The sequence below is a fragment of the Geotrypetes seraphini genome, chromosome 3 (genome assembly GCF_902459505.1).
Source record: "Geotrypetes seraphini chromosome 3, aGeoSer1.1, whole genome shotgun sequence".
Classification (NCBI taxonomy): Eukaryota; Metazoa; Chordata; class Amphibia; order Gymnophiona; family Dermophiidae; genus Geotrypetes; species Geotrypetes seraphini.
The window spans coordinates 357,753,022-357,780,877 of NC_047086.1; the positions used below are offsets into that span (position 1 = coordinate 357,753,022).

The following is a 27,856-nucleotide window of genomic DNA, read 5'->3' on the forward strand; positions in this document are numbered from 1 at the left end:
GAGATCACTTCAAGGAAGAACTTAGGGGGGAGGGTCATTAGAATGGACAGACTTGTTGGGCCGGTGGCCCTTTTCTGCCATCATATTGTATGTTTCTATGTACACATGTATGGAGAGGAGGGAAAAACATGGAAAAATAGATTGAGAAGGAAGCAGAAAAATGGAAGAAAGTTGAATGTTAAAGGTTAATGCCAAAGATGGATGTAGGGCCGAAAGTGAAGGAGAGAAAATAAGCAAATGGATAAAAAGGCCTTGGAAACAGAATTAAGAACACAGACAAAAGGATGTGCAGCCAGAGACTGGGAAAAGATGATTAAAAAATAAAATCACCAGACAGCAAAGGTAGGAAAATGATTTTATTTTCAATTCAGTGATTGAAATATGTTAGTTTTGAAAATTTACATCTGCTGTCTATATTTTGCATTGTTTAGGAAGAAATTCATTTTTTTCTATTTCTCTGGTGTTGTACTGCAATCGCTAGATGTGGTGTATTTAGCAAAGCCTTTGACAGTTTTCCACACAGACGTCTAATAAATAAACCGAGTGCCCTTGGGATGGGCCCCAAAGTGACAGACTGTGTTAGGAACTGGTTAAGTTGAAGATGACAGAGGGTAGTGGTCAATGGAGATCGCTCTGAGGAATATGAGAATGTAAGAAGAGCCATACTGGGTCAGACCAATGGTCCATCTAACCCAGAATCCTGCTAAGACTAAGTATCTTAATAAAAAAATTTGGCCCACATCTTAACCTGTGTTTTAGATTTCGGCTCCTTATTTGATTAAGTTTGACACCTACATTGGCCTTAAGTACCATTTCTGAAACAGGTAGCTCTTTTACATCCTCATCAGTAAAGACTAAAGCAAAGAATTCATTTCATCATTCTTCTATGGCCCTGTCCTCCCTGATTACTCCTTTTAACTCCTTGATGATCTAATGCAGTGCTTCTGAAACCCAGTTGGGGCATACCCAACCATCTGAGTTTTCAGGATATTAACTGTGAATATGCATGAGAGAGATTTGCACACACTATCTCTTCAGGATGTAAATCTCTCTGTCATGCATATTTATTGTCAATATGCTGAAAACCTGGCTGGCTGGATCTGTCCTAAAGACTGGGATGAGAAGCACTGATCTACATCCATTTCTGAATACATTTCAAACTTCTCTTACTGGCCTACAAATGCACTCACTCAGCTGCCCCTCACTATCTCCCTTTGCTTATCTCCACCTGTGATTCCCCCATGAGCTCTGCTCAGCTAGTAAATCCCTCCTATCTGTGCCCTTCTCCAACTGCCTACTCCAGACTCTGTCCCTTCTGCCTTGCTGTACCGTATGCTTAGAACAAGCTGTCCAAAACCCTAAGGCAGGCTCTGTCTCTAGCAGTGTTCAAGGCCCAGTTAAAAGCCCACCTCTTCAAGAGTGCTTTCGACTCCTAACTCCTCTTACCTTGGGTTCTGCATCCCCAACCCTATATGTCATTTCTGTCTGTCCAAGTTAGACTGTAAGCTCTTTCTAGCAGGGACCGTCTATAAATGTCAATGTACAGCGCTGCGTACGCCTTTCAGCGCTAAATATGTGATAAGTCCAACTGACTCCCTCACATGTTTTCTGCATCTAATGTGATGGACTGTTTCCAAAGAAAAGCTTCCTTCCATGACTAATGTGGAATCAATTGCATAATAAGGGAGGGGGCAGCGGTCAGCCCCAGGTGCCTTCTTCATTGGGGTCACTGGCATCTCACCTCCTCGTCACCCCCCCCACACACACACACACACACACATACCTCATTCAATGTTCACTGGCACGAGCAGCATCTTCCATTTGCTGCTCATGCTAGCCTTGGCTCCCTTCTGACTTCACTTCCTTGTCACGAGACCAGGATGGGACATCAGAAAGGAGCCGAAGCCAGCACAAGCAACAGGTGGGAGATGCTGCTCACGCTGGCAAACATTTCAAGAGTGGCAGAGAAGAGTGGAAGAAAGCATGACACAGTGATACTGGGCATCATCGCCCTGGGCGTCATCCTCTCTCACTACACCACTTTGTGAAATCTATCTAAACAAGCAAAAGCTCTAAAACAACTAGATAACGGCATTAAGAAATTCAAGAAATCCCTGAAAAAAGAAACAACATCGCAAGTTTCAAACACCACCTCTCACTAAAGCCAATAACCCTAAACAAATAACCAAACTCATTTCTTACTCTCTTTGAAAATGTCCAAATCTCTTTTTGGTAAGATCTTGTTGTAATACTTCCTTGATAATGCTTTTGTAATCCGCCTTGAACTGCAAGGTAATGGCGGAATAGAAATCCCTACTGCAAGGTAATGGTGGAATAGAAATCCCTAATGTAATGTAATTAAGAAGTGTTTCGTAGTGGAGGCAAATTCAGGTGTTGTGTTGGGGGATGGAAGACAGTTGCTAGGATCACCAACAGCACAAGAGTCCCCTTTAGTAAAGCTGAATGATACAAGCTGAATGATGCTCTACTTCAGTGACATCTGACTGGCCAAGCTCTTTAGTTTTTTACCTGGGTCCTCATAAGAACATAAGAAGTGCCTCTGCTGGGTCAGACCAGAGGTCCATCATGCCCAGCAGTCCGCTCACGCGGGGGCCCACCAGGTCCAGGACCTGTATATTAACCCTCTATCTATACCCTTCTATCCCCTTTTTCTTCAGAAAATTGTCCAAACCCTTCTTGAACTCCAATACCGTACCTTGTCCTATCATGCCCTCTGGAAGCGCATTCCAGGTGTCTACCACCCGTTGGGTGAAGAAGAACTTCCTCATGTAACTAATATAGATCCTTAATAAACCAGAACTTAGTAGTATTAAGATGAATTATGTAATGGGTTTGATTCATCGGAAGCATTGACTGTTTCAAGAAGGAAACAGGTTAAGGCTGGGTGACATACAAAATCATTGTATATACTTTGAGGTCAGTCCTGAGAAGTATTCCAAAAGAGTCTTGTAAACTGTTCTGCATTGTATTACCCATTGCATATCTTTCATTGAAGTGATGATAGGCATGATTTTTCACAGGACTGTCTGGTGGATGAAAGTGGCTGCTTTATGGAAGAGGCAGGACCTGAGCTTTGTGGTAAAGATGTACTTGGTGATGGAACTGAAACAGGTTAGACTCTTTTCATACACTTAAGAGTAAGAGGTAAGGGATCTGGTTCTGTCTGTTTATGTCTCCCAGAGGGAATAAATGCTGTGGAGGATGGTTGTGGGACCAAGAGAGGGCATTGATCTCTTTCACTTTCCCATTTCACTAGTCTTCTGGGTTAGTCAATTCTATTGGTACCCAGGAAATCATATTTCAATTCAGAACTGGGGAGCAATGTTTGTAAGGGATAAAAGAATGTTTCTAGACTGGCAGAAAGTAGTCCCTGTGATATTACTTCCTTCAAGAGACATTTTTAAAAAGAAAATGTCTGCTGAATAATAAAGAAATAGCTGCCATGATATTGCTAATGTACTTTAGAGAGGTGGAAGATGTCAGGATCAGTTTTGTGATACCACAGCTGCCCCTCTGTCTTTCCTTCTTGTGCTGCAGCAATAAATTTATTCAATTATTGTTTATCAGTGAAATCAAACAATATTTTTGTTGCAAAAAAAAAATGTAAACTTATCTTGTAATTTAAGAAAATACTTTTTTTTAGCTGGGTAATATTTTTTTTTTATATTCTTTATTCATTTTATATTTACATCAAGTGTACAGAAAGTAATAACAAATTAACTTAATACATCACTTGAAATACCCCAAATTTTCCTATGGATGGCCTCGGATCTCTGATCTCATGCTTGGTCGGCGGATTGCCCATGTTCCCCTGCAAGATGGAGTTCAGTATGTCTCCAGAGATTTTGACGGTAGTTGCAGTGGATGGCAGCTGTGAATATAGAGACATACTTCTTGGGGCTGACAGCGAAATGGAGAGTTGGTCCTTTCATTGAGCTGCAAGTTTGCCTCAGAGATTTTTGGAACAGTTAAATACTTGCAAGGATAATACTTTACATTCAGAAGAAAATACTTTTTTACAGAAAGGGTGGTAGATGTGTGGAATAATCTCCTGATAGAGGTGGTGGAGACAAAGAATTCAAGAAAGTGTAGAACAGGCATGTGGGATCTCTTAGGGAGAGGAAGAGATAGTGGATGCTGTGAATGGGCCTCATGTTTCTATGCTGTTTTTTGCATTACATTACCAAGAAGTTGCCATTCTGATGGCAAAGAAGTTTGCTCTCTGGGATTTTTTTTTTTTCCTATTCTGTGCTTGTAAGAAATTTTTTTTTTATAAACTGAACTGCCCTGTCCCCACTTCTGCAGCAGTTGGTATATGCTTTGTACTCCTGGAGATTTCCTGTGAATGTTTTTGTTTAGGATTGTTCAAGATTTAAAGTAGCAATAGCAAACCTTCTCAGGCAATGTGAGCAATCCTAAGCCGGGAGCTAGTACCAGAAACTAGTGTGAAAATTCTTCATATGCTAAATAACAAATCCCACTAAGAACGAATGCAAGCTTAGCTGTGGGATAACTGGTCAGTTAGGAGAACAAAGCTAACATTAAAGAATGACAACTACTTAATCCTGGGTATAGACTTTTCGATATACTTTTATATTCCCCCTAAATCTATTTTTCTATGGCTTATATAAAGTGAATTTGTATCACATGGCTTGAAGCTGCTCCCTCATTACAGAGATGTGTTTTTCTGAAAATGGAAATCTAGGCCCTCGGCACAGAAACATCCAGTGGTGCCACATGCACATAATTTGAAGAATTTCATAAACAGTCCCATATCTGAAGGGAGATCAAGCTTTTTGATAATGCTGGAACTCTTGGATCTGTCTTTATTTTTCATACCTTTTGTACAATTGGCTGGGGAAGGGAAGATGGGGTATTACAGCTCTGCCATACTACTCATCTGATAATTGCTCTTTTTTTTTCTTTCATTTTGCATTCATTTCATAGTTATCAAAATGCTTTCTGCCTCAAAGAGTTTGTTAAAGGAGGAAACATTTGTGCACAGATATCCTTATGACTGGAGGACTAAAAAACCAGTGATCATACGTGCAAGCAAACAGTGGTTTGTAAACACAGCAGATATCAAAGATGGAGCTCAGGTAAAATGTTCATGTGACTTATTTTTCTCCACCTTCTCATTATGGATAGGTTGGGTTTGTTTGTACTGGTTTAGATAGAAGCATGATGGCAGATAAAGGCCGAATGACCCATCCAGTGTGCCCATCTACAACATCTGCTATCTCCTCCTCCCTAAGAGATCCCACATGCCTGTTTCATACTATCTTGAATTCAGAAAGTCTTCATCACCACTTCCATTTGGAGGCTATTCAATGCATTTACTACCCTTTCTGTAAAGAAGTATTTTCTTACATTACTCCTGAGCCTATCACCTCTTATCTTCATCCTATGCCCTCTCCTTCCACAGTTTTCCTTCATTTGAAATAGGCTTACCTTCTGTACATTAATGCCACAAAGATATTTAAATGTCTCTATCATCTCCCATCTCTCCAGAGTATACATATTAATGTCCTCAAGTCTGTCCCCATGTGATTTATAACAAAGACCACTAACCAATTTTGTAGCAGCCCTCTGGACTGACTACATCCTATTTTATCTTTTTGTTTTGTTTTTAAATTCTTTATTCATTTTTTTGTGTTACAACAAGTGTTACAAATAAACTCAATAGGAACTTAAATACACACTTGACTAACTCATATATTAATATCAAGTTTAACATTAATATAATAATCCCCTGTCCCACCCTCCTTCCCAACCAATAATACATAAATCAATTTTATTGTATATTCTTTAAATATTAATTTAGTATATAATAATCAAAATTGAAAAACCCACCCCATTTCCCTCTTTACAATTATCTTATCATGGGAAAAGTTCATTAGAGAAATCATGTTAACGGTCTTTAGATGTTTCCAGTGTTATTTATGGGAAAAAATTATCCTTCATTACAAAAATCGGTTAATGGTCCCCATATTTTTTTAAATTTATTCATGTATCCTTTGTGTGTTGCAATAGCAAGTTCCATTTTATATATGTGGCATACCGAATTCCACCAGAACATATAGTTCAATCTATCATGTTGTTTCCAATTGAATGTAATTTGTTGTACTGCAATTCCAGTTAAAATAAATAAGAGTTTGTTATTACTGGATGAAATTTGGCTTTTTGCTCTCATAGTTGTTCCAAATAATATAGTATCATATGTCAAGGCTACTGGATTTTCTAACATTCTGTTAATTTGGGGCCAAATTGATTTCCAGAATGATAGGATAAATGGACAAAAGAATAAAAGATGATCTAATGTCCCAATTTCAATGTGACAGTGCCAGCATCTATTAGATCTTGAACTATCTATTTTTTGTAAACGAGTAGGGGTCCAAAAAGCTCTATGAAGAAGAAAAAACCAAGTTTGTCTCATAGATGCTGACACCGTACATTTTAGCCTCCAAGACCAAAGTCGTGGCCATTGAGATGCACTAATTTGGTGTTTTATCTCAATGCTCCAAATGTCTCTAAGACCATTTTTTGGTTTTTTATTTATATATCCGGATAATAATTTATACCACTGTGCGGCTTTGTGACCTATTGAGTCCATCTGGAAACATAAGAATTCCAAACTGTGATATTTAGCGAGATCTTTCCATTCAGGGAACCCTTTCTGAATAGATTGCTTCAATTGCAACCATTTAAAATATTGTGTTTTATTGAGACCAAATTTTTGTTGCAATTGTGAAAACTCCAGCAATTTATCATTTTTAATTACATCATCCAAAGTGCGAATGCCTGCTGTCATCCAATGTTTCCAGATGACTTTAAAACCGCCAACTTTGATCTTGGGGTTTAGCCATATAGTTTGGTTGGTTGATTTACTAATTGGAATTTGAGTAAGATTACTTATGTATTTTAGAGTTTTCCAGGTATCCATAAAAATTTTATGATCTTTGTATAACCTTGGCATTTTGATACTAATTACATGATTAAGACGTAATGGAAACATAAGCCTCCATTCTAGCCAAAACCAGTCTGGAATATTATCTGTGGGTTCTGGGAGGATCCAATACATACCATGACGTAAGATATAGGCTTGATGATACCTATAAAAATTGGGAAAATTTACCCCTCCCTCCTTAATTGGTTTTTGTAATGACGCTAGAGCAATTCTTGGTTTTTTATTAAGCCATATAAATTTTGTCAAAGTCCTATTTATTTTTGTATAAAACGAATCTTGAAAGAAAACTGGTATCATCCCCATTTGATAACATACTACCGGTAAAATCATCATTTTTACAGTTTGTACTCTTCCCCACCAAGATAAGTGCAAAGGATTCCATTGCTCACACATTTCTATTACTTTTTGTAATAAGCATTTTTCATTAATTTTCATTGTTTCATCTACTGTTTTTGTTATCAAAATTCCAAGATATTTAATATATTCTTCCTTCCAAACAAAAGGGAATGTATCAAATAAACCTTTTGTACAATGTATATTTAGTGGAAGAATTTCTGATTTATTCCAATTAATTTTATATCCTGAAAAATTTCCAAATTTCTCAATCAATTCAAGTAGATGTGGAATGGTGGATTCTGGATTCTTCAGATATAGTAATAAATCATCTGCATAAGCAGATATCTTATATTCTTTATCTGAATGAGGTATACCCTGTATCTCCTTAGCTTGTTGGATAGCTAATATTAAGGGTTCTAAAACAATATCAAACAGCAAAGGGGACAAGGGACATCCTTGTCTAACTCCTCTCTGTAGATTAAATTTTTCTGAAAACGTATTATTAATATATAGTCTAGCAGAAGGGGAGCTATACATTGTTTGTATCATTTGTATAAATCCAGGACCTATACCAAACCATTCCATTGCTTGATACATAAAAGGCCATTCTACTCTATCAAAGGCCTTTTCTGCATCTAATGAAATTGCAAAAGTAGGTTCGTTCATTTTCTTTGTTAAATATAACATATGGAATGTTAATCTGGTATTGTGAGATGAATGTCTTTGAGCAACGAATCCTGTTTGATGCATACCTATTATATGGGGGAGAGCTTTAGCTAATCTTAGCGCAAGTATTTTTGCTAATAATTTTCCATCTACATTTATTAAAGATATTGGTCTATAGTTTGATACCAAAGTGGGATCTTTATTGGACTTTGGCAAAACAATAGTCAAAGATTCTGCTATAGTGCCTTTAATACAACCTTTATTAAGTTGATATTGATAAAGATTTAATAAATAGGGTAATAAAAAGTTTTGAAATGTTTTATAAAATTCCACTGTATATCCATCACCACCTGGAGCGGATCCAACTCTAAGAGACTTCAAAGCTGTTCCTAATTCTTTTAGTGATATTGGTTCTTCCAAACTTCGTTTTATATGTTCAGGAATTTTTGGACCCTCTAACATTTTTAAAAATTCAAAACCATCTTTTTCTTTATTTAGATAATTTTCGGATGAATAAAGAGATTTATAGAATTTTAAGAATTGTTTTAAAATAGGTTCAATTTGTGTATATGTATTTCCATTTTCATCTTTTATTGCTATTAATTTTGTTTTTCTTTTTTTCGCTTTAAGATAGTTTGCCAATATTCTTCCTGATTTGTTTGAATTACCATAGTACAATGTTTGTTAAGAAAATAAATCTTTCCTAATCATCTTAGATGAGATTTCATTATATTTACCTTTTAATTTTAATAATTCTTGTTGAATAGAATATTCCCATTTTTCTATAAGTTTTGATTCTAAATTTTTAATCTCTTTTTCTAAGATTAAAAATTGTTTTTTAATTTGTTTTTTTAGAAAAGCCGAATAAGAAATTATTTGTCCTCTAATGGTTGCCTTAAAGGCATCCCATAAAGTTTCTCTGTTAATATCATCATTATCATTTATTTGAAAAAATTCTTTCATTTTTGTTAGAAGATTTTCACAAAAATTTTTGTCAACCAACAATGTACTATCCATTTTCCAAATTGGTCTGTTATTATTTTGATCTGTAGTTTTAATTTTGATCCAGACTCCACCATGGTCAGATAGAATAATTGGATCAATGGCTGCTTGTGTCACTTGATGTACAAGATGTTTTGAAGTAAAGATATAATCTATTCTTGAAAAAGAATTGTGAACATGAGAACAGAAAGAAAATTCCCGACCATCAAAATGAAGTATTCTCCATATATCTATTAAATCACAAGATTGAATCAAATTATCTAGTCCCATAGATTTCATAACTCTACCTGGGTTTTTATCTAATAAAGGATCCATTACAGCATTGAAGTCCCCTGCTACTATAAGATTTGAAGTAGCCAGTGGTATGATCAGTTGTTGAAGAGTTTTAAAGAATTCATTTTGGTTCGAATTAGGGGCGTATATATTGATTAACGTCATGGTAGTATTTCCCATATTCATTTCCACCATTATCCATCTTCCATGAATATCTGAAGCTTTTAGTTTAAATGAAGCAGAGCATTTTTTGTTAATTAAAATAGCAACACCTGCCTTTTTCCCTATAGCTGGTGAAAAAAAACACTGTTTGACCCAGCCTCCTTCTAGCTTTTTAGATTCTATATGTGAGAGGTGGGTCTCTTGTATGAGGCATATATCAGCATCTTGCCTTTTTAAAAATGATAGTGCTTTTTTCCTTTTTATCATATGATTTAGACCGTTAACATTTAAAGACATAATTTTAATATCCATTTATTTTTAAATTTTCAGATATTAAATTATGTATATTTTCCCAGTGTTTTAAGTATTTCATTTCTCTTTTTTCCTTTATTCCCATGATTTCCTTATATATTTCCCTTTTATTCCCTCCCATCCCTCTTATCCCTCCCTTCCCCCCCTTATTAATTACGAAAACTTGGATACGCAGGTTGAGGTTAGATTTAGATAACTCCCACAAGCTAATAATAATTATCTAAAGTACTACCATTTTTTCTCTATTTTTGTATATTTTCTTTTCTTTTATTATTAATTATAAGAATAAGTAAAAAGTTTTTCATTCTTATGTATTGAAAGATTATTTTCTGTATTTGTATATCTTTAAATCCATAAGAATGATTATATTAAATCAATTATATCTAATAACATTTCAATTACTATTCATTTCTTTTCAGGTGGTATATTATTTTTACTTTAAAAAGCTTTCCAATTTAGCCTCTTTCCTCAGAACTGTAACAAGAGTTTACAGCACAGGGATCCACTCATCTCTTATATTCATTATTTTCTTATGATTCACGAGAGAGTTGTCAATTAAGAGGAGCCAACATTCCCATCAGTGTTCTTGTAAGTTCTGTCTCAATAGCATACTCTCTAGATATCTATGATTTTAAAGTATCTGAGGCCTGTGCAGACAAGAGTGAAGTCCTGTGCCAAAAACTCTCCTTTTATCTCCCATAGAGGATTCCCAGGTTGAACTATTGTGGATACTAAATTAAACTTAATAAATGAAAGAACATAAAATTTGCGTTTCAGATTTATTCTTTTCATATATTTCGTATTTGAAATGCATTTTAATGTATCCGAAACGCAAAATTAAACCTGAAGTACCACCTTCAACCGGAAATACAACAAACCAATCACTTCATCTTTTTTTTTTTTTTTTTTTTATAATATTCTTTGTGATTGAAGGATGATTTTCTTTCTCACTATTACTCCGCTTTCAAAATTTCGGATTCAATCAGTACATTTTTAAGTTTGTTGAAGAAACTTTCTTCGTCATCATTTGAGTTCGGAGATGTGTTTCAAATCATTTACGTTCCTGCCATTCAGTTTATTCTATTTATTCTGAATAGAATTTTTATATTTTTCAGTTTTCTTGTTTTCTATGGAGAATGTTGCAAGTTGTTTAAGTCTTTAATTTGATCCTTGTGTGTTCTTTTTCCATTGCTTTCCGTTTTGATCTATCTTTAGCCGTCAATAAACTTTAGTATGAACCCATTAATTGTTCTTTAGATTGTCATAGGTTGCTCCAGTTGATTTATAAATTCCTGTAGTTTTTCTGGATCTGTAAAGTTTTGCGTTTTGTTAGCAACGGTAACCTTCATAATTGCCGGGTACAGGAGCCCAAATCTAGCTCCTAGAGATCTTAGTTGTGGTCTCATGTCTAAGAATTGTTTTCTTCTTGTTGCTGTTTCTTTTGCAAAGTCCGGGACAATGTATATTTTTGAATCTTGGCATTTAAGATTTTTGATTTCCTTGGCTAATTGGCATATTTCAATTGCTTGTTGGTGTCTTAAAAGTTTGAAAATTAAAGTTCTTGGACCTGTTTGAGTGTTATTTCTTTGTGTTGGAATCCTATGGGCTCTTTCAATTTCCAGTTCCGTTTTAAATTTCAATGGTAGTATTTTAGGTAGAAATTTTTCAAGAAATGCAATCGGATCGTTCTTTTCTACTCCTTCAGGTAATCCGATTATTCTTAAATTATTCCGTCTTTCACGATTCCGGCTGTCTTCAAGATTTTTTTTTATCTCTGTTATTTCTTTCCATATGATTTTGCTGTGATTCATGTCAGTATTTAATTGTTCTGTAATATCTTCTAATGTTGAAATTCTATTCTCTGTAATGTCCACTCTTTTAGTTAGGATTGCAGCATCTTCCATTGCTTTTTGTAGTTTTTTGTTACTATCTAAGACAATTTCTTTTATTTGTCTTAGTTCTTCCATAACATCCAGATTTTTTTCTGTTGGTAATGGGATTTTAGAGGGTGTACCTGGCTCAGGTTTCGACCTCTTATTGCTTCCTGATGTTCCAGCTCCTAAGTCAGCTTTATTTTGTTTAGTTGAAGTCATATTTCAATATATATTTTAGTTTCTTTAAAATATTTGGTAGTAATTCTTTTTAATATATTTTTAATATATTTGCTTATAAGGAGCTATTCGTTTAACCAACTATTCGACCAAGCCACGCCCCCTTTTTTTCAGTATTCTTAAAGCAACTGTAAGTTATTTGTCTTAGGCTCTATTGCAGACTCTTGTTGGCAACTAGCCTAAAGAGAAAAAAAATTTGCAGCCTTCTTGTTCTAGCTCTCCTCTTACAAGCCCAATCGCAGCTTTTACCGAGGAGAGCAATATTCCATCCAATATATTTACTTTAATCTTTCAATGTGCATGTATATGTATTTCAGTGTCTCTCAACTGTCTCAATGTCACTTTTCTTCAGGTCAAAGAAATTACCAATCCTTTTATTTTACCTTCCTCAGAGCCCAAAAACCTATAGTCTCTTATATCTGAATCTCTTGAATTATAGCAGAAGAGATTAACATTTATACTGATCCTTCACAGTTTATTTTTGAAGTTAGCAGCAAGGAAATAGTTAAAAAAAAAAAAAAAAAAAAAAACCGTTGCCAAGTAGCTTTTACTGCAGATCTCTCCTCATTTCCAGCAGAGGACAGCTATTTCAAAGCCCATTCCCTGATTTAAACAGTCATCAGGCATTTCAAAAAAAACTAATCCTTGTCATTAGGCATCTCACCGGCAGACCCAGACTTTGTAAAAATTTATTTATTTTTTTTTCCGATCCAAGATGGCCGCGGTCGTGGTGCACCGAGCAACTGCCTGCTAACCCCCACCTTCGGGAAATCTTTCCTCTTGCTCTCTGCCAGAGATCGTGATAAAGAGGAGGGGAAGGAAAGCCTCCCTGGACTCACGGCGTCCCAGACCAGCCCACCCTGGCAACGTTTAAAAGTAAATCTTGTTGCCTCTGCCTGGGGGACCCAATCTTGCCGCCTTTGTCAGCGGACCCGATCTTGGTGTTTTTTTCCAGCGGAGACCCGATCTTACCGGCTCTGTCAGCAGGGATCTGATCTTGCCGCCTTTGTCAGCAGGGACCCGATCTTGCTGTTTTTTGCTAGCGGAGACCTGATTTTACCGGCTCTGTCAGCAGGGATCCGATCTTGCCGGCTTTGCCTGGGGGACCCGATTTTGCTGTTTTTGCCGTTGAGACGGATTCAGCCCTCCACACCTCGTTTCTCAGATAACAAATGAAAACGGCACCTCTTTCTCCCGATTTTCCCCTTCAATTGTCTCTCTCATCTAATCAAAGAGGCAAACTCCAATATATTATACCATTAATAACGTTTTTTTTTTGTAGTTTTTCTGAAATTTAAGCTTGTTTATACAGGAGCTCTTTCTTCATCCAACCGTCATCGTTCGCGTCCAAGCCACGCCCCCTATTTTTTTATCTTTTTAAGAACATAAGAAATGCCTCTGCTGGGTCAGACCTGAGGTCCATCATGCCCAGCAGTCCGCTCACGCGGCGGCCCAACAGGTCCAGGACCTGTGCAGTAATCCTCTATCTATACCCCTCTATCTCCTTTTCCAGCAGGAAATTGTCCAATCCTTTCTTGAACCCCAGTACCGTGCGGTCTCCAAAACTGCACAAAATATTCCAAATAGGGCCTCACCAGAGATTTAAACAACAGCATTATCACCTCCCTTTTCCTACTGGCCATTCCTCTCCTTATGCACTCAAACATCTTACTTGGCTTTGACCGTCACCTGTTTTGCCACCCTGAGATCATCAGATACAATCACTCCCAAGTCACACTCTTTTGTGCACAGTGCAAAGAAGTACTTCACCCCCTATACTATACTGTTCTCCTGGATTTTGCAGCCCAAGTCTGATCCTACATTTTTTAGCATTAAATCTTAGTTGCCAGTTACCAGACCATTTTTCAAGCTTCGTCAGATCTCACCTCAACTTGGTATCATCCAACTGCCAGACAGTTCTTATGCAATATCACTCACTAAGATATTTGATAGAGCAGGCCCAAGGACAGATCCCTGCGGCACACCACTAACAGCATCCTTATCATACGAGAAAACTCCATTTATCGCTACCCTTCTTCCACTTAAGCAGTTTGTCACTTTAGGGCCCATACATTCAGTTTATTTATCAATTGTCTATGCGGAATAGCGTTGCGCAGGGACAGAAATCACACTCATCCCCACTAGAATCAAAACCATCCCCACTGGAATCGAATCTATCCCCGTCTGTCCTCACAAATAATCTCTTCCACCCCCGCCTATCCCCATAAACTTCAGAAGTACAGTGGAACCTTGGTTTGCAAGCATAACTCGTTCCAGAAGCATGCTCGTAAACCAAAGTGCTCGTATATCAAAGCAAGTTTCCCCATAAAAAGTAAGGGAAACTCGGATGATTTGTTCCACATCCCAAAAAGCCCCCCCCTCGAGGCCACTGGCACGCTTCCACCCCACCACATCCCCAAAAGGCCCCCCCTCCCTCGAAGCCACTGGTGCGCTTCCACCTATCCCTGGGAACCGGATCACCCCCCAAACCCTTTCCTCGAGCGGACACTGGCATGCAGCACCATCCAATAGTACATGTCGGTGCCGAAAGAGCCTGCCCTGATCTATGCTGGGTTGCTGCAGGGCCTTGAGCATTTGCGCATGCTCAAGGCCTTCTGGCTCCCACTCTCTCTGAGATTCTGAGGGTTGGTGCTGCGTGCTGGTGTCTGCTCAAGGTAAGGGTTTGGGGAGGGGTCACGGGCGGGAGGGGGGGCGAAGCCAGTTCTCAGTGGGGGCTTGCATATCGAATCAAAGCTTGCAGGAGTGTTTTGCTCGTCTTGCAAAACACTCGCAAACAGTGTTACTCGCAAACCGAGGTTTGACTGTAGTTATTTCCTTTAATTATGCTATTGAGTTAAAGGCTGTAGTAGAGACCCATTTACAAATAAGCAAAGACACTTTATTAATTGGGATGAATACACAGTTTGTAAATTTGTCTCTGCCAGATCCTCTAATGTAAATATAAAATATAAATACTCCAGCTGATGTGAACCCTCAAGCTATGTCAGCTGAGGACTTCCTCTGAAGGTGGCCAGGGATCCCTTTTACCAAGCTTGGCAGGCAGCAGCAGTGTTCCTGAGTCATAGATGCTGGCACCTCAGTGGTTCAGGGATGCTTCCAGCAACTACTACGCTTGTTGGAGGGAAGTTCTGGCCATCTTTAGAGGAGGTCCTCGGCTGGTGGTGCTTGGGGATCCTCACCAGCCCACAGCAAGAGTCAGCAAGTACTTCAACATTGAAGAAATAAAAACAGAAATGCATTTTCTTTTCTGATGAACACAGTACAAAGACATCTGCTATATACATTTCCCAAAGCTAACATATTTCAATCAATAAATTTCTTTTTTTACCTTTGTTGTTTAGAGGTTTATTTTTCCATTAAGTTGTTTCCAGTTTCTTTTTTTTTTTTTTCTTCCTGCTTTCCTATCTTCTTCAAATTCTTCTTCAAGCGGTTGCTTCATGGACTGGATTTTCTCTCTTCCTTCCCTCCCATTGTACAGCACTGAAGTCAAGACTAACCGGCCTGTAATTCCCAACCTCCTCCTTCTGCTTTTGTGCAGAGGGACCACATTTGCTCTTCTCCAGTCCTCCGGGACTACACCAGACTCTAAGGAAGCATTGAAAAGATAATACAATGGAACCACCAGAACTTCTGAGTTCTTTGATTACCCTGGGATCTGTTTCGTCAGGCCCCATCGCTTTGCCTACTTTTAATTTAGCTAGCTCCTCATAAACACAGTCTTCTGAGAAATCTTTCCCTGTCGTCTACACATCCATTCCCATTTGCATTTATTTTTGCAGTTCTATCCCCTGTCTTTCATCCAGGAACACAGAACAGAAATAATTGTTAAGCAATTCAGCTTTATCCTTAACAGTTTCTGCATTTTTGTCCCCTTCACCCTTGAGCCTCACCATGCCATTTTGACACATTTTCCTATTATTTACATATCTAAAAAGGTTTTGTCCCACAATTTTAACTTATCAGCTATCTTTGCTTTTCTGACAGCTTTTCCTGCTTCTCGTAGCTTTTCCACATATTTTTGTCTGTCTTCCACTTTCTGCAATGTCTTGTAATTTATGAAGGCTAACTTTTTTTCTCTCTCACCTTTATAGCTACTATCTTTGAGAACCAAAGCAGCCTTCTTTTTCTTTTACCTTTATGTACTTTCCTAGCATAAAGATTTGTCGCCTTTAGAATAGCTCCTTTAAGTTTCACCCACTCCTTTTCTACTTCGTTCAGCTGTTCTCATCCAACTAATTCCTCCTTGAGGTATTCCCTCATCTTGACAAAGTTAACTCTTTTGAATTCTAAAACCTTCAAAGTTGAGTAAGTCCTCTCATCCCACCTCACCATTTTGTGACCACTAGATGCCAAATGATCATCCACCATAACCTGAGAAACACTTTCCCCATTTGTAAGCACCAAGTCCAGAATAGTTCTATCCCACATGGGTTCCATTGCTAATTACCAGAACGATTCTTCCTGTAATGAATCCAAGATCTCCTTGCTTCTAGACGAACCCGCATTTGGGACAGTCCAATCAACTCTTGTACTTTCCCGAACTGTTATTGGAGTCAATTTGTTAGGCTTACAAAATCTGCTAATATAAACCTGAATCTGTAGGTAATGATTTTATCAAAACAAAAACAGATAAAGTAATATCTTGGTTTGCATTTCTATGAGTAGTTCAGAAATAAAACATCAGCTCAGCCATAGCAAGTTTTCTTTATATAGAAGGCCAATGGCTTTAAAAGGTTCAATTTATGGCAGAGATTTTGGATCTGAGAAGATATATGCAGAATCATGGTACGGTATGCACAGTTGAGTTTGGTGCAACATAGATGTATCGATATTCTGTCAATATTTACAAAAAAATTGGAATAATTAATTTCTTCTATACAGATTCCTGAGTTAAGGTTTCACAGTCGGCTCTGCAACCCTCCAGTTGCTGGAAACAATTTCCATGTTTCCTAAAACCTCTCTTTGGGTCCTATTCAGCTCTTCAGCGACAAGGTCTCCGACTACAAGGAGATCTAATACAAGGTTTTCTCAACTATATCTTTCTTTTATTTTTATCAGCACCTTTCAGTCACTGAGAGGACAAAGTACCAGCCTCTGCTGGTCAGGCCTCTGTTATATTGCTCACCGATGGACACCTTTTGCTGCTATATTTTTGTTCATTATGGATATGTACTATTTATGTATTTGAGATGGGGAGGGAGGGTGAGAAGGGGATAAAGAGGACAAGAGCAAGTGTGAAGCCACTCCTGTATCGTCCAAGAATAATAGCCAGATTGCCTCACTATTAACATGTCACACCTGAACTAACCAAACTCCATTGGTTGCCAGTTATATGTTGAATACAATTCAAGATATTGACCTTTAAATCTGTTTGTTACTTGTTGCCTAAGGTGATTATCTCCTTATTGTAGTCATATGTACCTGGTCGCCCTTTGAGATCACAAGTTAGAGACCTCTTGGTTGTTCCCCCACTTTGTTCAGTTACTAAAGTTGTAAATCGATCCTGAAGGTTTCAGGTGGCTAGACCTTCATTATGAAATCCAATTCCTGATTCCATTCATCTAATTTCTTATTTTTTGGCATTTCAGAAACGTTTGAAAGCTTAATTTTTCCCATTGGCCTTTACAAGACTGGGCAATGTGTAATTTTGCAGTTGTTTGGCCTTATTTTAGGGCACTGGTTTCAGGTTGTAAGCTGTATTTTGTGTTTTGTTTTAACTATGCATGTATCGTTGCTACCCGCATAGATGCTGGATATACTTAATTCCAAGATGGCGGACAGTTAAGACATCTATTGTTCTGTCTCCCACTATTTATTTATATTTTTTCTTTTTCTTTGTCTTTTTTATATAATTTTTATTGTTGATTTCTAATTTTTGCTTTTGTCTTAGACCTTAGTTTCTTTTTCTCAATTTATTTTCCTTTGTTTATACTTATTTTCAAATTATTTACCGTTTTTGTTGTTTGGCCGTTGGATCCAGCTCAACAATTCGAGGGGCCCTGCACTTATGGGTCATAGGACTTTGTGTTGGTGGTATGAGAGAAACCGGACTTGGACTTAATTGGGGTTGTGGAGGTCCTAAACTAGACCCTTTGACCCAGTATACCGACGGCTGTGTGCTGCGATCTGCCCCTGGTTGGAAATTGAAGGGGAGATGGCTGATCTCGGGCGAGCGGCTTCCCGAGAGAGAGCAGTGCAGATGCCGCGCTGCAGTCGATGACCTACGGTTGGAGGATCTGGAGAAGGATTCCTGCGGGGTCAGCTATCAGAAAATGTTTGGAAGATCAGACCGGAGCAAGAGAATCAAGCCCATGGTCGGAGCAGTCCTCTACGCCACTTTAGCATGTCCCTGTTTACCTGGTTTCAGGCAGCATAGGCCTGTTCGGCACTTGCTCGACCCGGGATCTGAAGACTTTTGCCCCGAGGTCCCATCATCCATCTGCCCAACCTTTCTCCAGGGTTTCTCGCCGAGGTTGCGGAGTTCAGATGGTGCGGGAGCGTAACAGCAGCATGCAGGACTTTAGCAGCGTTGGTCTAGTCGTCACCTGCCTACCCGAGATTCGGAGGACTTATGCCCTAGTGTCCCGCTGTCCGTCGGCCCAGGTTGGCACAGTAAATACAGGACAGGAGTACCCTATTTACCCTAGCAACAATGGCACCGGCACACATAGTCTTTCAACACCGCTTGCTTGCTCCAAATTCATCAATGACGCTGAAACTGTGTTTAAAGACACTATTTTTATTTTTACTTTATTTTTCTTTTCATATTATGAATTTCTTTAACCTTATCTATTGTTTTTAATTTCTGCCTTTATTATGTTATATCTCCTTCATTTAAATTCTCTCCAAAATTCTATTTTCCAACGGTTCTCCCTTTTACATCTATTCCTTTTTTCTCCTCTCTTCCATTACCAAAGTACTATTCAGATTAATACTGTCTAGTTAAAATGTTTAACATTAATCTTCTTCTTTATTTTTCACTTCTTTATCAACTTTCAGGTGCTTTAGTTAGATTGTGAGCCTTCGGGACAGTAAGGGAATTTATTAAGCACCTTTCTAACTTCTTACTTTCAATTTTAAATGTATATTTTCTTAAAACCGCTTAGAACCTAACGGATGTAGCGGTATACAAGAAATAAATTACATTACATTACATATGTGGAATATAAATATCTTAAATAAATAAATGTATGATTTAAGCTTACAAAAGTGTCCTTAGGTCCTGATTCCAAAGTGTCTGCCTAAAATTAGGCACTGATATTGGCGACATAGAAACATGACGGCAAATAAAGGTCAAATGGCCCATCTAGTCTGCCCATCCCAGGCCCTCTTGAATTCAGACACAGTCTCTGTCTCCACCACCTCTTCCGGGAGACTGTCCAACGCATCTACCACCCTTTCTGTAAAAAAGTATTTCCTCAGATTCCTCCGGAGCCTATCACCTCTTAACTTCATCCTATGCCCTCTCATTTTAGAGTTTCCTTTCAAATGAAAGAAGCTTGACTCGTGCACATTTATATTACGTAGGTATTTAAACATCTCTATCATATCTTCCCTCTCCTGCCTTTCCTCCAAAGTATACAGCTTAAGATCTTAAGTCCAGTGTTCTCCCTAGGGCCTTTCAGCCGGGCGCTCCGCCCGGCGAATATAGGTGACCGCCTGGCTGTTTTCCTCCAGTGAGTAACATTCTGAGTAAGCAACATTTTGGGGGGGTAAAAAAAAGTTCTGTGTCGACTATGTCCCCTTCCCTCAGGGCATCTCTCCCACACTGCCTTTGTAACTGCAACACAAACAAGTTCCCTGCTTCGGGGTCTGTTGATCCTCGTCAAGCGGCCGGCACAGCTGGGGGCGGCAAGCAGTGGAAGCTGCGATCAGTTCAGCCAATAGGAAGAGCAGCAGCAATGAGGAGCAGATTTTGATTGGAGGAATGCGTTGCTCCTGCAACTATTTTTTATCTTGGCGTTGGAGTGCTGTGCAGGACCTCTTTGCATTCTCCCACATCACTTTTTGGGGAAGTTGCCAGTGCCTCCGGTGTTGGCTGCCCCGGAGGAGAGCGTTGGGTATGTGAGGCCAGCCATCTTCCATTTCTCTCCCCATAAGGCCCACAAGTTCTTTGAGATAGAGAACACTGTGTCCCGAGTCAGTCTTGTTAGTATCAGTAGGCACATGACTGGCGCCTGCTGAAGGAGAGCAAATTTTTTTTTTTAATTAACATTTTTTTTACTTTTCGTCGATGGGGGGATGGGGGAGGGGTTGCATTGCCGATCTTATCCGCCTGACTGGAGGATGGTGATTCCCCGGGCTGATGAAGAGCCACCGGAAGCACACAAATCAATCTGCAATGCGGGGGCCCATATCCAAGAGGTTAGAGGATTTTTTTTTTTAGTTAATAGCGATAGTGAGGAATCCAGTGACAATCGCGTGCCGGAAATTTGCGAGCTAGCACACACTGAGACCTGACAATTTTTTATTTTTGAGGATTATAAGTAACCCTGTTTTTGAGGGGGGAGAAAGAACAAATAGCAACTGAATGTTTTGAGTGTAGTGCCCCCCCCCCAAAAAAAAAAAATCAGGGTTACTTCATAACCGTCAAAAATAAAAGAATTGTCGGGTCTCAATGCGCGTTGGCGTGCATATGTTCAGCCCGCGATTGTCCTGCGGTCACGAGATTTCTGAGGAAGAATATCCAGACCCATAGCACAAGGTTACGTTTTCTACAGCTCCTATTAAGGTAAGGTGAATTGAGTTTTATACTTTTTTTGTCATTTAAAGATAGGATTATGCTTTCTAATCTTTTTTTAAGTAATATTACAGATCTATTTGAATGTGGAATTCAGCACCTAGCCAGTGCTTGCATTGTATTGGGTCTTAAAGCTTGTAGAAAAGTTTGAGTTTTCCTTTCATTTTGAAATGAACCTTTTGAGTTTAGAGTTAATCACAATGAACAGTTCATTTTATCATGTTTCTTTTGGGATTTATATTTCATCTCTGCTCAATTAACTGATTCATTCATTTTAATTTGCTGAATGGAAACTAGGAATTAAGGTTTAAGGTGATCCCGATTCAGGGAAAAAAATATTTTGATTCAGCTTATTGAATTGATTTTTTGATTCAGTTCACTTTTCCTGTCCTATCAGGTGTTTTCTTTCCTTTTTTTTTTTTAATGGCCTGATGGGTTGGTTTGTTTGGTTTTTGGTTTTTTTTTTTGTAGCCTCTTCAGCCTCCCGTTGCCACCCCTTTCCAACTCCACACTGGTGCTGTGTTATAAACAAAAAAGACTCTCTCTGATAGGTCCTAGCTCACACTCACTAACTACCTCTTTCTTACCCTTCTCCTTTTTTTTATTTTTCAGCTACCTATCAAATTTCCATCTTCTCGAAGTTACAGATAAATACTTTTAAAACCAATAAGAGGACATTTTTTTTCACTCAGAGAATACTACCAAGCTCTGGAACGCATTGCCAGAAGATGTGGTAAGAGCGGTTAATGTAGCTGGTTTTAAGAAAGGCTTGGACAGTTTCCTAGAGGAAAAGTCCATAGTCTGTTATTGAGAAAGACATGGGGGAAGTCACTGCTTGCTCTGGATCAGTAGCATGGAATGGTTCCGGAATCTTTTGTTACTCTTTGGAATTCCGGAACCTTGCTATTCCTTTAGGATTCTGAATGGAATGTTCCTACTCCTTGGGTTTTGGCCAGGTACTAGTGACCTGGATTGGCCACTGTGAGAACGGGCTACTGGGCTTGATGGACCAATGGTCTGACCCAGTAAAGCTATTTGTTCTTATGACTCCCACCTCAGCCTGACTTTTTTTTTTTTTTAAGCTCCAGCAAGCGATTTGAACCCATCCTCTGGGGCTCTAACGGTAACACTATGCATGCCGGCTTCCCTTCTCCCACGAAACCTGATTTGAATCTCCTTATTGTCTGCCTATCTTCTTTTGTTTCAAGTTGGATTCTTTGATGGACCGCTTGCCTTGTTGTTTTATTACAAATTAACATACATGGAGTGGAATGTACCAGAGGAGTTACAGATTTGGTTGTTTATTCATACATGTGAGTTAAAGCTGGATGACATAGAGTAAGGCAGTTGAGAGGAGTTGCAAACGTTGTTATTAATATGGATTTATGTTTCGGATAGTATTACTGCTTTACAATGCTTTTGAACACATGTATATACATATGGAAAGGGTTCAGAGTTAAAGTCCTGGGCAAGTAGGTGGGAAGGGAAGGAAGGGAGAGATTTGTTCAGAGATGTTTGGGGCTTGCATACAACTAAAACTGTGTGTATGGTAATCTTTGTTGTTTGTTTTGAATTTTAACCTGTATTGCAAATCTGTGAATGTATTTCTGGAGTCCCTCTAAGTCCAGCTTTTCTTCCTTTCTCCTCCGCTCCCATTGGCAACATGTATCCGTCTCTCTCTCATTTCCTCCCCTGCTGCAAAGGTGGGAGGACTCAAAATGTTAGCAGGAGGAAGATAGAGAGAGGGAGAAACCTGAAACATAGTGGAGGCAGAAGAGAGGGAGGCAAATGTTGGACTTAGGGGTGTATAGAGGGAAGAGAGAGAGACTGCAGAGAGGTGGAAAGATTCTAGACGAGGGAGGAAGGAAGGAAGGAAGGAGAGAGAGGCAGAGAAAGACCCAGAAGAAAGGAGAACAAATGCTGGACATTGGGGAGCGGGGGGTTGTAAGCAGAAGAAAGACAGAGAGAGAGGCCTGGACCAAAGTGGAAAGACAGGAGGCAGATGCTGGACTATGGGAGGTGCAGACAGAAGAGATGGAGGGGGAGAGTCCCTGAGGAAGAACAGAGAGATGCAGGATCATAACAGAGGGAGGCATGCTGCCAATAGGGGTGGAGGAGAGAGGAAGAAAAGTTGAACTCATGGATAGACAGAGAGAGATGTTGGTTGGGGAAGGGATTGAGGTCCGGAGGAGAGGAAGGATGCAAGAGGCAGAAAGAAAGAAATGCAGTCAGAAGGAAGTCCAACCAGAAACTAATTAAATCACCAGACAACAAAGGTACGAAAAATGATTTTATTTTCAATTTAGTGATCGAAATGTGTCAGTTATGAGAATTTATAATCTGTTGTGTATATTTTGCACTAAATTTATCTGTTTCTATAGTTGTTACTGACTGCATATCTTCCATGACCTCTTTGAAATTCCCCCAAATGTAAATGATTAACATTTTCTCAGCGTACAGTGTGCTTTGTGGTTTTGTTTTTATTTTGTGGTTATCATTATGAATTAATAAGATTATATTGTGTGTACATGAAAAATGAATGGAAGAAATTACATTACAATTAGTATTATAATGGGGGTGGGGTCAGAGGCTGAGCTTAGGCTGGGGTACTTGGTTGGTATTTGTTAGACTTAGGGTGTACTTGGCTTGAATTTGAGAAACACTGGTCTAGGTGACTATGGAGTTCACTCAGTAAGGACCCCTTTTACAAAGCCACAGTAGTGATTCTCCCATGGCAAATGCACTATATAGTCCATTCAATTCCTATGGACTTCAGTGCATTTGCTGTGGCAGAATTGCTATCGCAGGATGCAAAGCATTAACTGATTCAACATGAGTTTGAAGTTGGTTGAATACCTTTCTCTCAAGTATGGTAGTTTTGAAAGAAATAGAAGGTTTGATACTGGCCAGTAGTTATTCGGAATAAGAGGATCTGCATTACTTTTTTTTCAAGGCTGCTTAAGTGTCAAACCTTAAAAAGGAAGTCATATTGAGCGTTGGAAAATAATTAATAATAATTAACTAATAAAAATCATGCACATTTAATTTTCTCCACCACCAAATTTCCCCGTTCCGTTCTTCCCCACCCCACCCGGCTACTTTTTCATGCTACCCGGCTGGAAAAAATTTCTGGGGAGAACACTGAAGTCTGTCCCCATATACCTTATCCGAAGACCACACACCATTTTAGTAGCCTTCCTCTGGACAGATCCATCCTTTTTATATCTTTTTGAAGATGCGGCCTCCAGAATTGTACACAATATTCTAAATAAGGTCTCACCAGAGTCTTATACAGGGGCATCAATTCCTCCTTTTTCCTATTGGCCATACCTCTCCCTATGCTTCTAGCTTTTGCCGTCACCTTTTCAACCTGTTTGGCCACCTTAAGATCATCACATACAATCACACCCAAGTCCCGCTCTTCCATCGTGCACATAAGTTCTTCACCCTCTAAAGTGTACCGTTCCCTCAGGTTTTTGCAGCCCAAATGCATGACCTTGCATTTCTTAGCATTAAATTTTAGCTGCCAAATTTCAGACCACTCTTTAAGCTTTGCCAGGTTTTTCTTCATGTTATTCACACCATTCGGTGTGTCTACTCTGTTACAGATTTTGGTATCATCCGCAAAGAGGCAAATCTTACCCAACAACCCTTCAGCAATATCATTTATAAAAATGTTTAAAAGAACAGGCCCAAGAACAGAATCTTGTGGCACACCACTGGTAACATCCCTTTCCTCAGAGCGATCTCCATTGATCACTATCCTCTGTTGCCTTCCACTGAACCATTTCTTGACCCAGTGTCACTTTGGGACCCATCCCGAGGGCACTCAGTTTATTTATTAGATGTCTATGTTGAACACTGTCAAAGGCTTTGCTAAAATCTAAATATACCACATCTAGCGCACATCCTCTATCCAATTCTCTGGTCACCCAGTCAAAGAAATTGATCAGATTTGTCTGACAAGACTCACCTCCAGTGAATCCATGTTGTCTCCGGTCCTGCAAGCCACAGGATTCCAGAAACTTGACCTTTCTCTGTTTTAAAAGTGTTTCCATTAATTTGCTTACCACTGAAGTCAGACTTACTGGCCTGTAATTCCCTTCTTCTTCCTTATTTCCACATTTGTGGAGAGGGACCACATCCGCCCTTCTCCAGTCCTCCGGTACCACTCCTGACTCTAGAGACTCGTTGAAAAGGTCAGTCAGCAGAGCTACCAGAACTTCCTTAAGTTCCTTCAGCACCCTCGAATGTACACCATCTGACCCCATCACTTTGTCTACCTTTATTTTAGCTAGCTCCTCATGAACACAACCCTCTGAAAATCGATCAGGATCTATTACTTCTCCATTTCTTTTCATGTTTGTCTTCTGCGGTCCCGCTCCCGGCACTTCAGCCGTGAACACAGAACAGAAATATTTGTTAAGCAATTCGGCCTTTTCTTTATCAGCTTCTACATATTCCTCCCCTTCACCTTTGAGACTCACAATGCCAATTTTGCACTTCTCCCTATCACTAATATACAGTGGAACCTTGGTTTATGAGCATAATTCGTTCCAGAAGCATGCTCGTAAACCAAATTACTCATATAGTAAAGCGAATTTCCCCATAGGAAGTAAGAGAAACTCGCTTGATTGGTTCCATCCCCCCCCCCCCCGCAGCCACCGGCGCTGCACCACCCCACCACATCCCCCCAAAAAAACCCCACCCCAAGTCCACAGGTGCACTTCCACATCCCCCCGTGAACTGGCATCCTCCTCCCCCCTGGCAAACCGGCATCACTCCCCTCATGAACCAGCATCCCCCACCTGCCCAACAGAAGCCTTATCCCCATCTAGTATCAGCACGCAGCACCAACCCACAGGAGGTACCAGTGCCCAAAGATCTTGATGGACTGGGCCTTGAGCATGCGCAGATACTCAAGGCCCAGTTTGGCAAGAGGCAGGATCTTCGGGCACTGGCACCTCCTGTGGGTTGGTGCTGCGTGCCAGTGCCAGATGGGGGTAAGGCTTCAGTTTGGGCAGGGGATGCCGATTCACGCGGGGAGGGGCGTTCGTAAGGGGGGGGCGATGCTGGTTCACGGGCGGGGTGGACTCGCAAATCGAGTCAACACTCTGTTTGCGAGTCACGATTTGCGAAAATGTTTTGCGCGTCTTTCAAAACATTCATAAACCACGTTCCTCGCAAACCGAGGTTTGACTAAAAAATGTCGTCTCCCCGTTTTACCATCAGCTATTTTTTCTTTCATTTGCATCTTTGTTTTCCCGACTACACGACCAGCCTCTCTTAACTTTTCCAGATATTTTTGCCTATCTTACTCTTTCTGCGATCTTTTGTAGTTTATAAAAGCTAACCTTTTATTCCTTACCTTCTCAGCTACTACTTTTGAGAACCAAAGCGGCCTTCTTTTCCTCTTACTTTTACTTACTTGCCTAAGAAAAAGGTTTGTCACCCTTACAATCGCTCCTTTCAGGCGCCCATTATAGAAGCATGCTTAATGTCACCTAAACGTGCTTAGGTGGTGCACAGCTTCCTAACATTTAGGCGTCCCAAATTTATGCCAGGCTTTTCGTCGCCTAAAGTTAGGTGACAAAATCAGAGACTAACAGCACCTAATTCACAAAGATGCCCCTAACTTGAAAACACACCCATGATCTGCCCCTAACCATTCCCACTTTTAGTGTAGGCACTTTTGGCTAGGCGCCTACTTTTTATAATGTTGAGGTTGAGTTAGACACCTAATTTTCAATTAAGTCCAATTAAAGCCAATTGTGGGATGCTGAGTGCCAGTATTAGCACCAATTAAAGCCTATTAATCAATTAAGTTAGACACTGAAATCAGCGCCTAACTTTAGCCAGACTTTATAGAATCAGGGCCTTAGTGCCTGTCCTGTTACCGTATATACTCGAATATAAACCGAGACTTTTGAGCAAAAACAGAGGTCCCGGTTTATATTCGGGCAAGCATACACCTGCCCTCCTCCCAGACTTACTGCAGGCCTCCGCCAGGCCACCGGGTTCTGCACCTTGTTCCCCCTTCCTGCCCTGTCCATCTTATCTCCTCTGCTGCTGGAATCTGCGGTGGTGTAGTGGGCAGGAGAGAGCTTTCCACCTCCTGCCCCACTGCTAACCCGGTCGGTCACTGCCCCTAGTTCCAACTTCAGCCGCTGAGTGGTACCGAGAACGCTGAGTGGTAGGAGCGCGCTTTGGCACTAATGCTCAGCACTGATTAGCTTCCTGAATGGCTCTCGCGAATTCTCACAATAATTTGCAAGAGTCATTCAGGAAGCCGCTTAGTGCCAACTAGCAGCGCCAAAGTGCACTCCAGCTTGGTACCGCTCAGCGGCTGAAGCCGGAACTCGCGACAGCAACCAACCGGGTTAGCAGCGGGTCTGGAGGCGGAAAGCTCACTCCCACCTGCTTCATCTCTACACCACCAAGGATTCCAGCGGCAGAGGAGGTACGAAGGACTGGGTAGGAAGGGAGGACAGGGTGGTGAGCCTGGGAGGGAGGGAAGGGGGCTGAGTGCAGTGCCTGGCAGGGAGGGGGCTGGGTGCAGAGCCTGACAGTGAATGAAGGGAAGGGGGCTGGGTGCAGAGCCTGAAAGGGAATGAAGGGAAGGGGGTTGGGTGCAGATCCTGGCAGGGCACTTGAATATTAAGCCACCCGACTTGTATTCAAGTCAACCATTTTTCCTCCTTTTTGGGGGAAAACTGGGGGTCTCAACTTATATTCAGATCAACTTATATTCGAGTATATACAGTATTTCCTTCATGAATCACTCAGAAATTGATTGTCTTTTATCCTCGATGACATTCTAGTTGTTTTTACTAAGAAAAAGTAGAAAGTAACAAAAACAAGGATTTTTATGAGCTGGTGAAGACATCTCATGAAGATGTATCAAAAAGGCTTCTATCTTATAGTAGCATTTTTAATATGTTACAGGAACTGTTAAAGAAAGTGAAATTTATTCCTGCATCAGCAGCCAATGGAATGCTGAAAATGTTGGATAGACGGACATATTGGTGCATATCGAGACAAAGAAGCTGGGGTGTTCCCCTTCCAGTGTTCTATCACAAGGAGACAGGGGAGCCACTGATGAACAGGTAGAAGAACTGCATGAAAAGCTTACTCTAGTGTAGGCTTGTCCAACCTATGGCCTGTGGGTCAGAATTCAGCCCATCAAGTGTTTATTTGTGGCCCTCAGAAGCTTGTCAATTGTTGTGGTGCTTGCAGCAGGATTCT

The 27,856-nt window shown here is 39.9% G+C and overlaps 1 protein-coding gene across 3 annotated transcripts in view; it reads left to right on the forward strand.

Moving 5' to 3' along the window:
* IARS2 (isoleucyl-tRNA synthetase 2, mitochondrial) overlaps positions 1-27,856 on the forward strand; it is a 160,624-nt gene that overhangs the window by 44,590 nt on the left and 88,178 nt on the right. For all 3 annotated transcript variants that reach the window (XM_033936093.1, XM_033936091.1, XM_033936092.1), the window contains exons 10-12: positions 3,042-3,132; positions 4,969-5,120; positions 27,557-27,717. In XM_033936093.1, the coding sequence (XP_033791984.1) occupies positions 3,042-3,132; positions 4,969-5,120; positions 27,557-27,717 (404 nt within the window). The remainder of the gene's footprint in view (positions 1-3,041; positions 3,133-4,968; positions 5,121-27,556; positions 27,718-27,856) is intronic.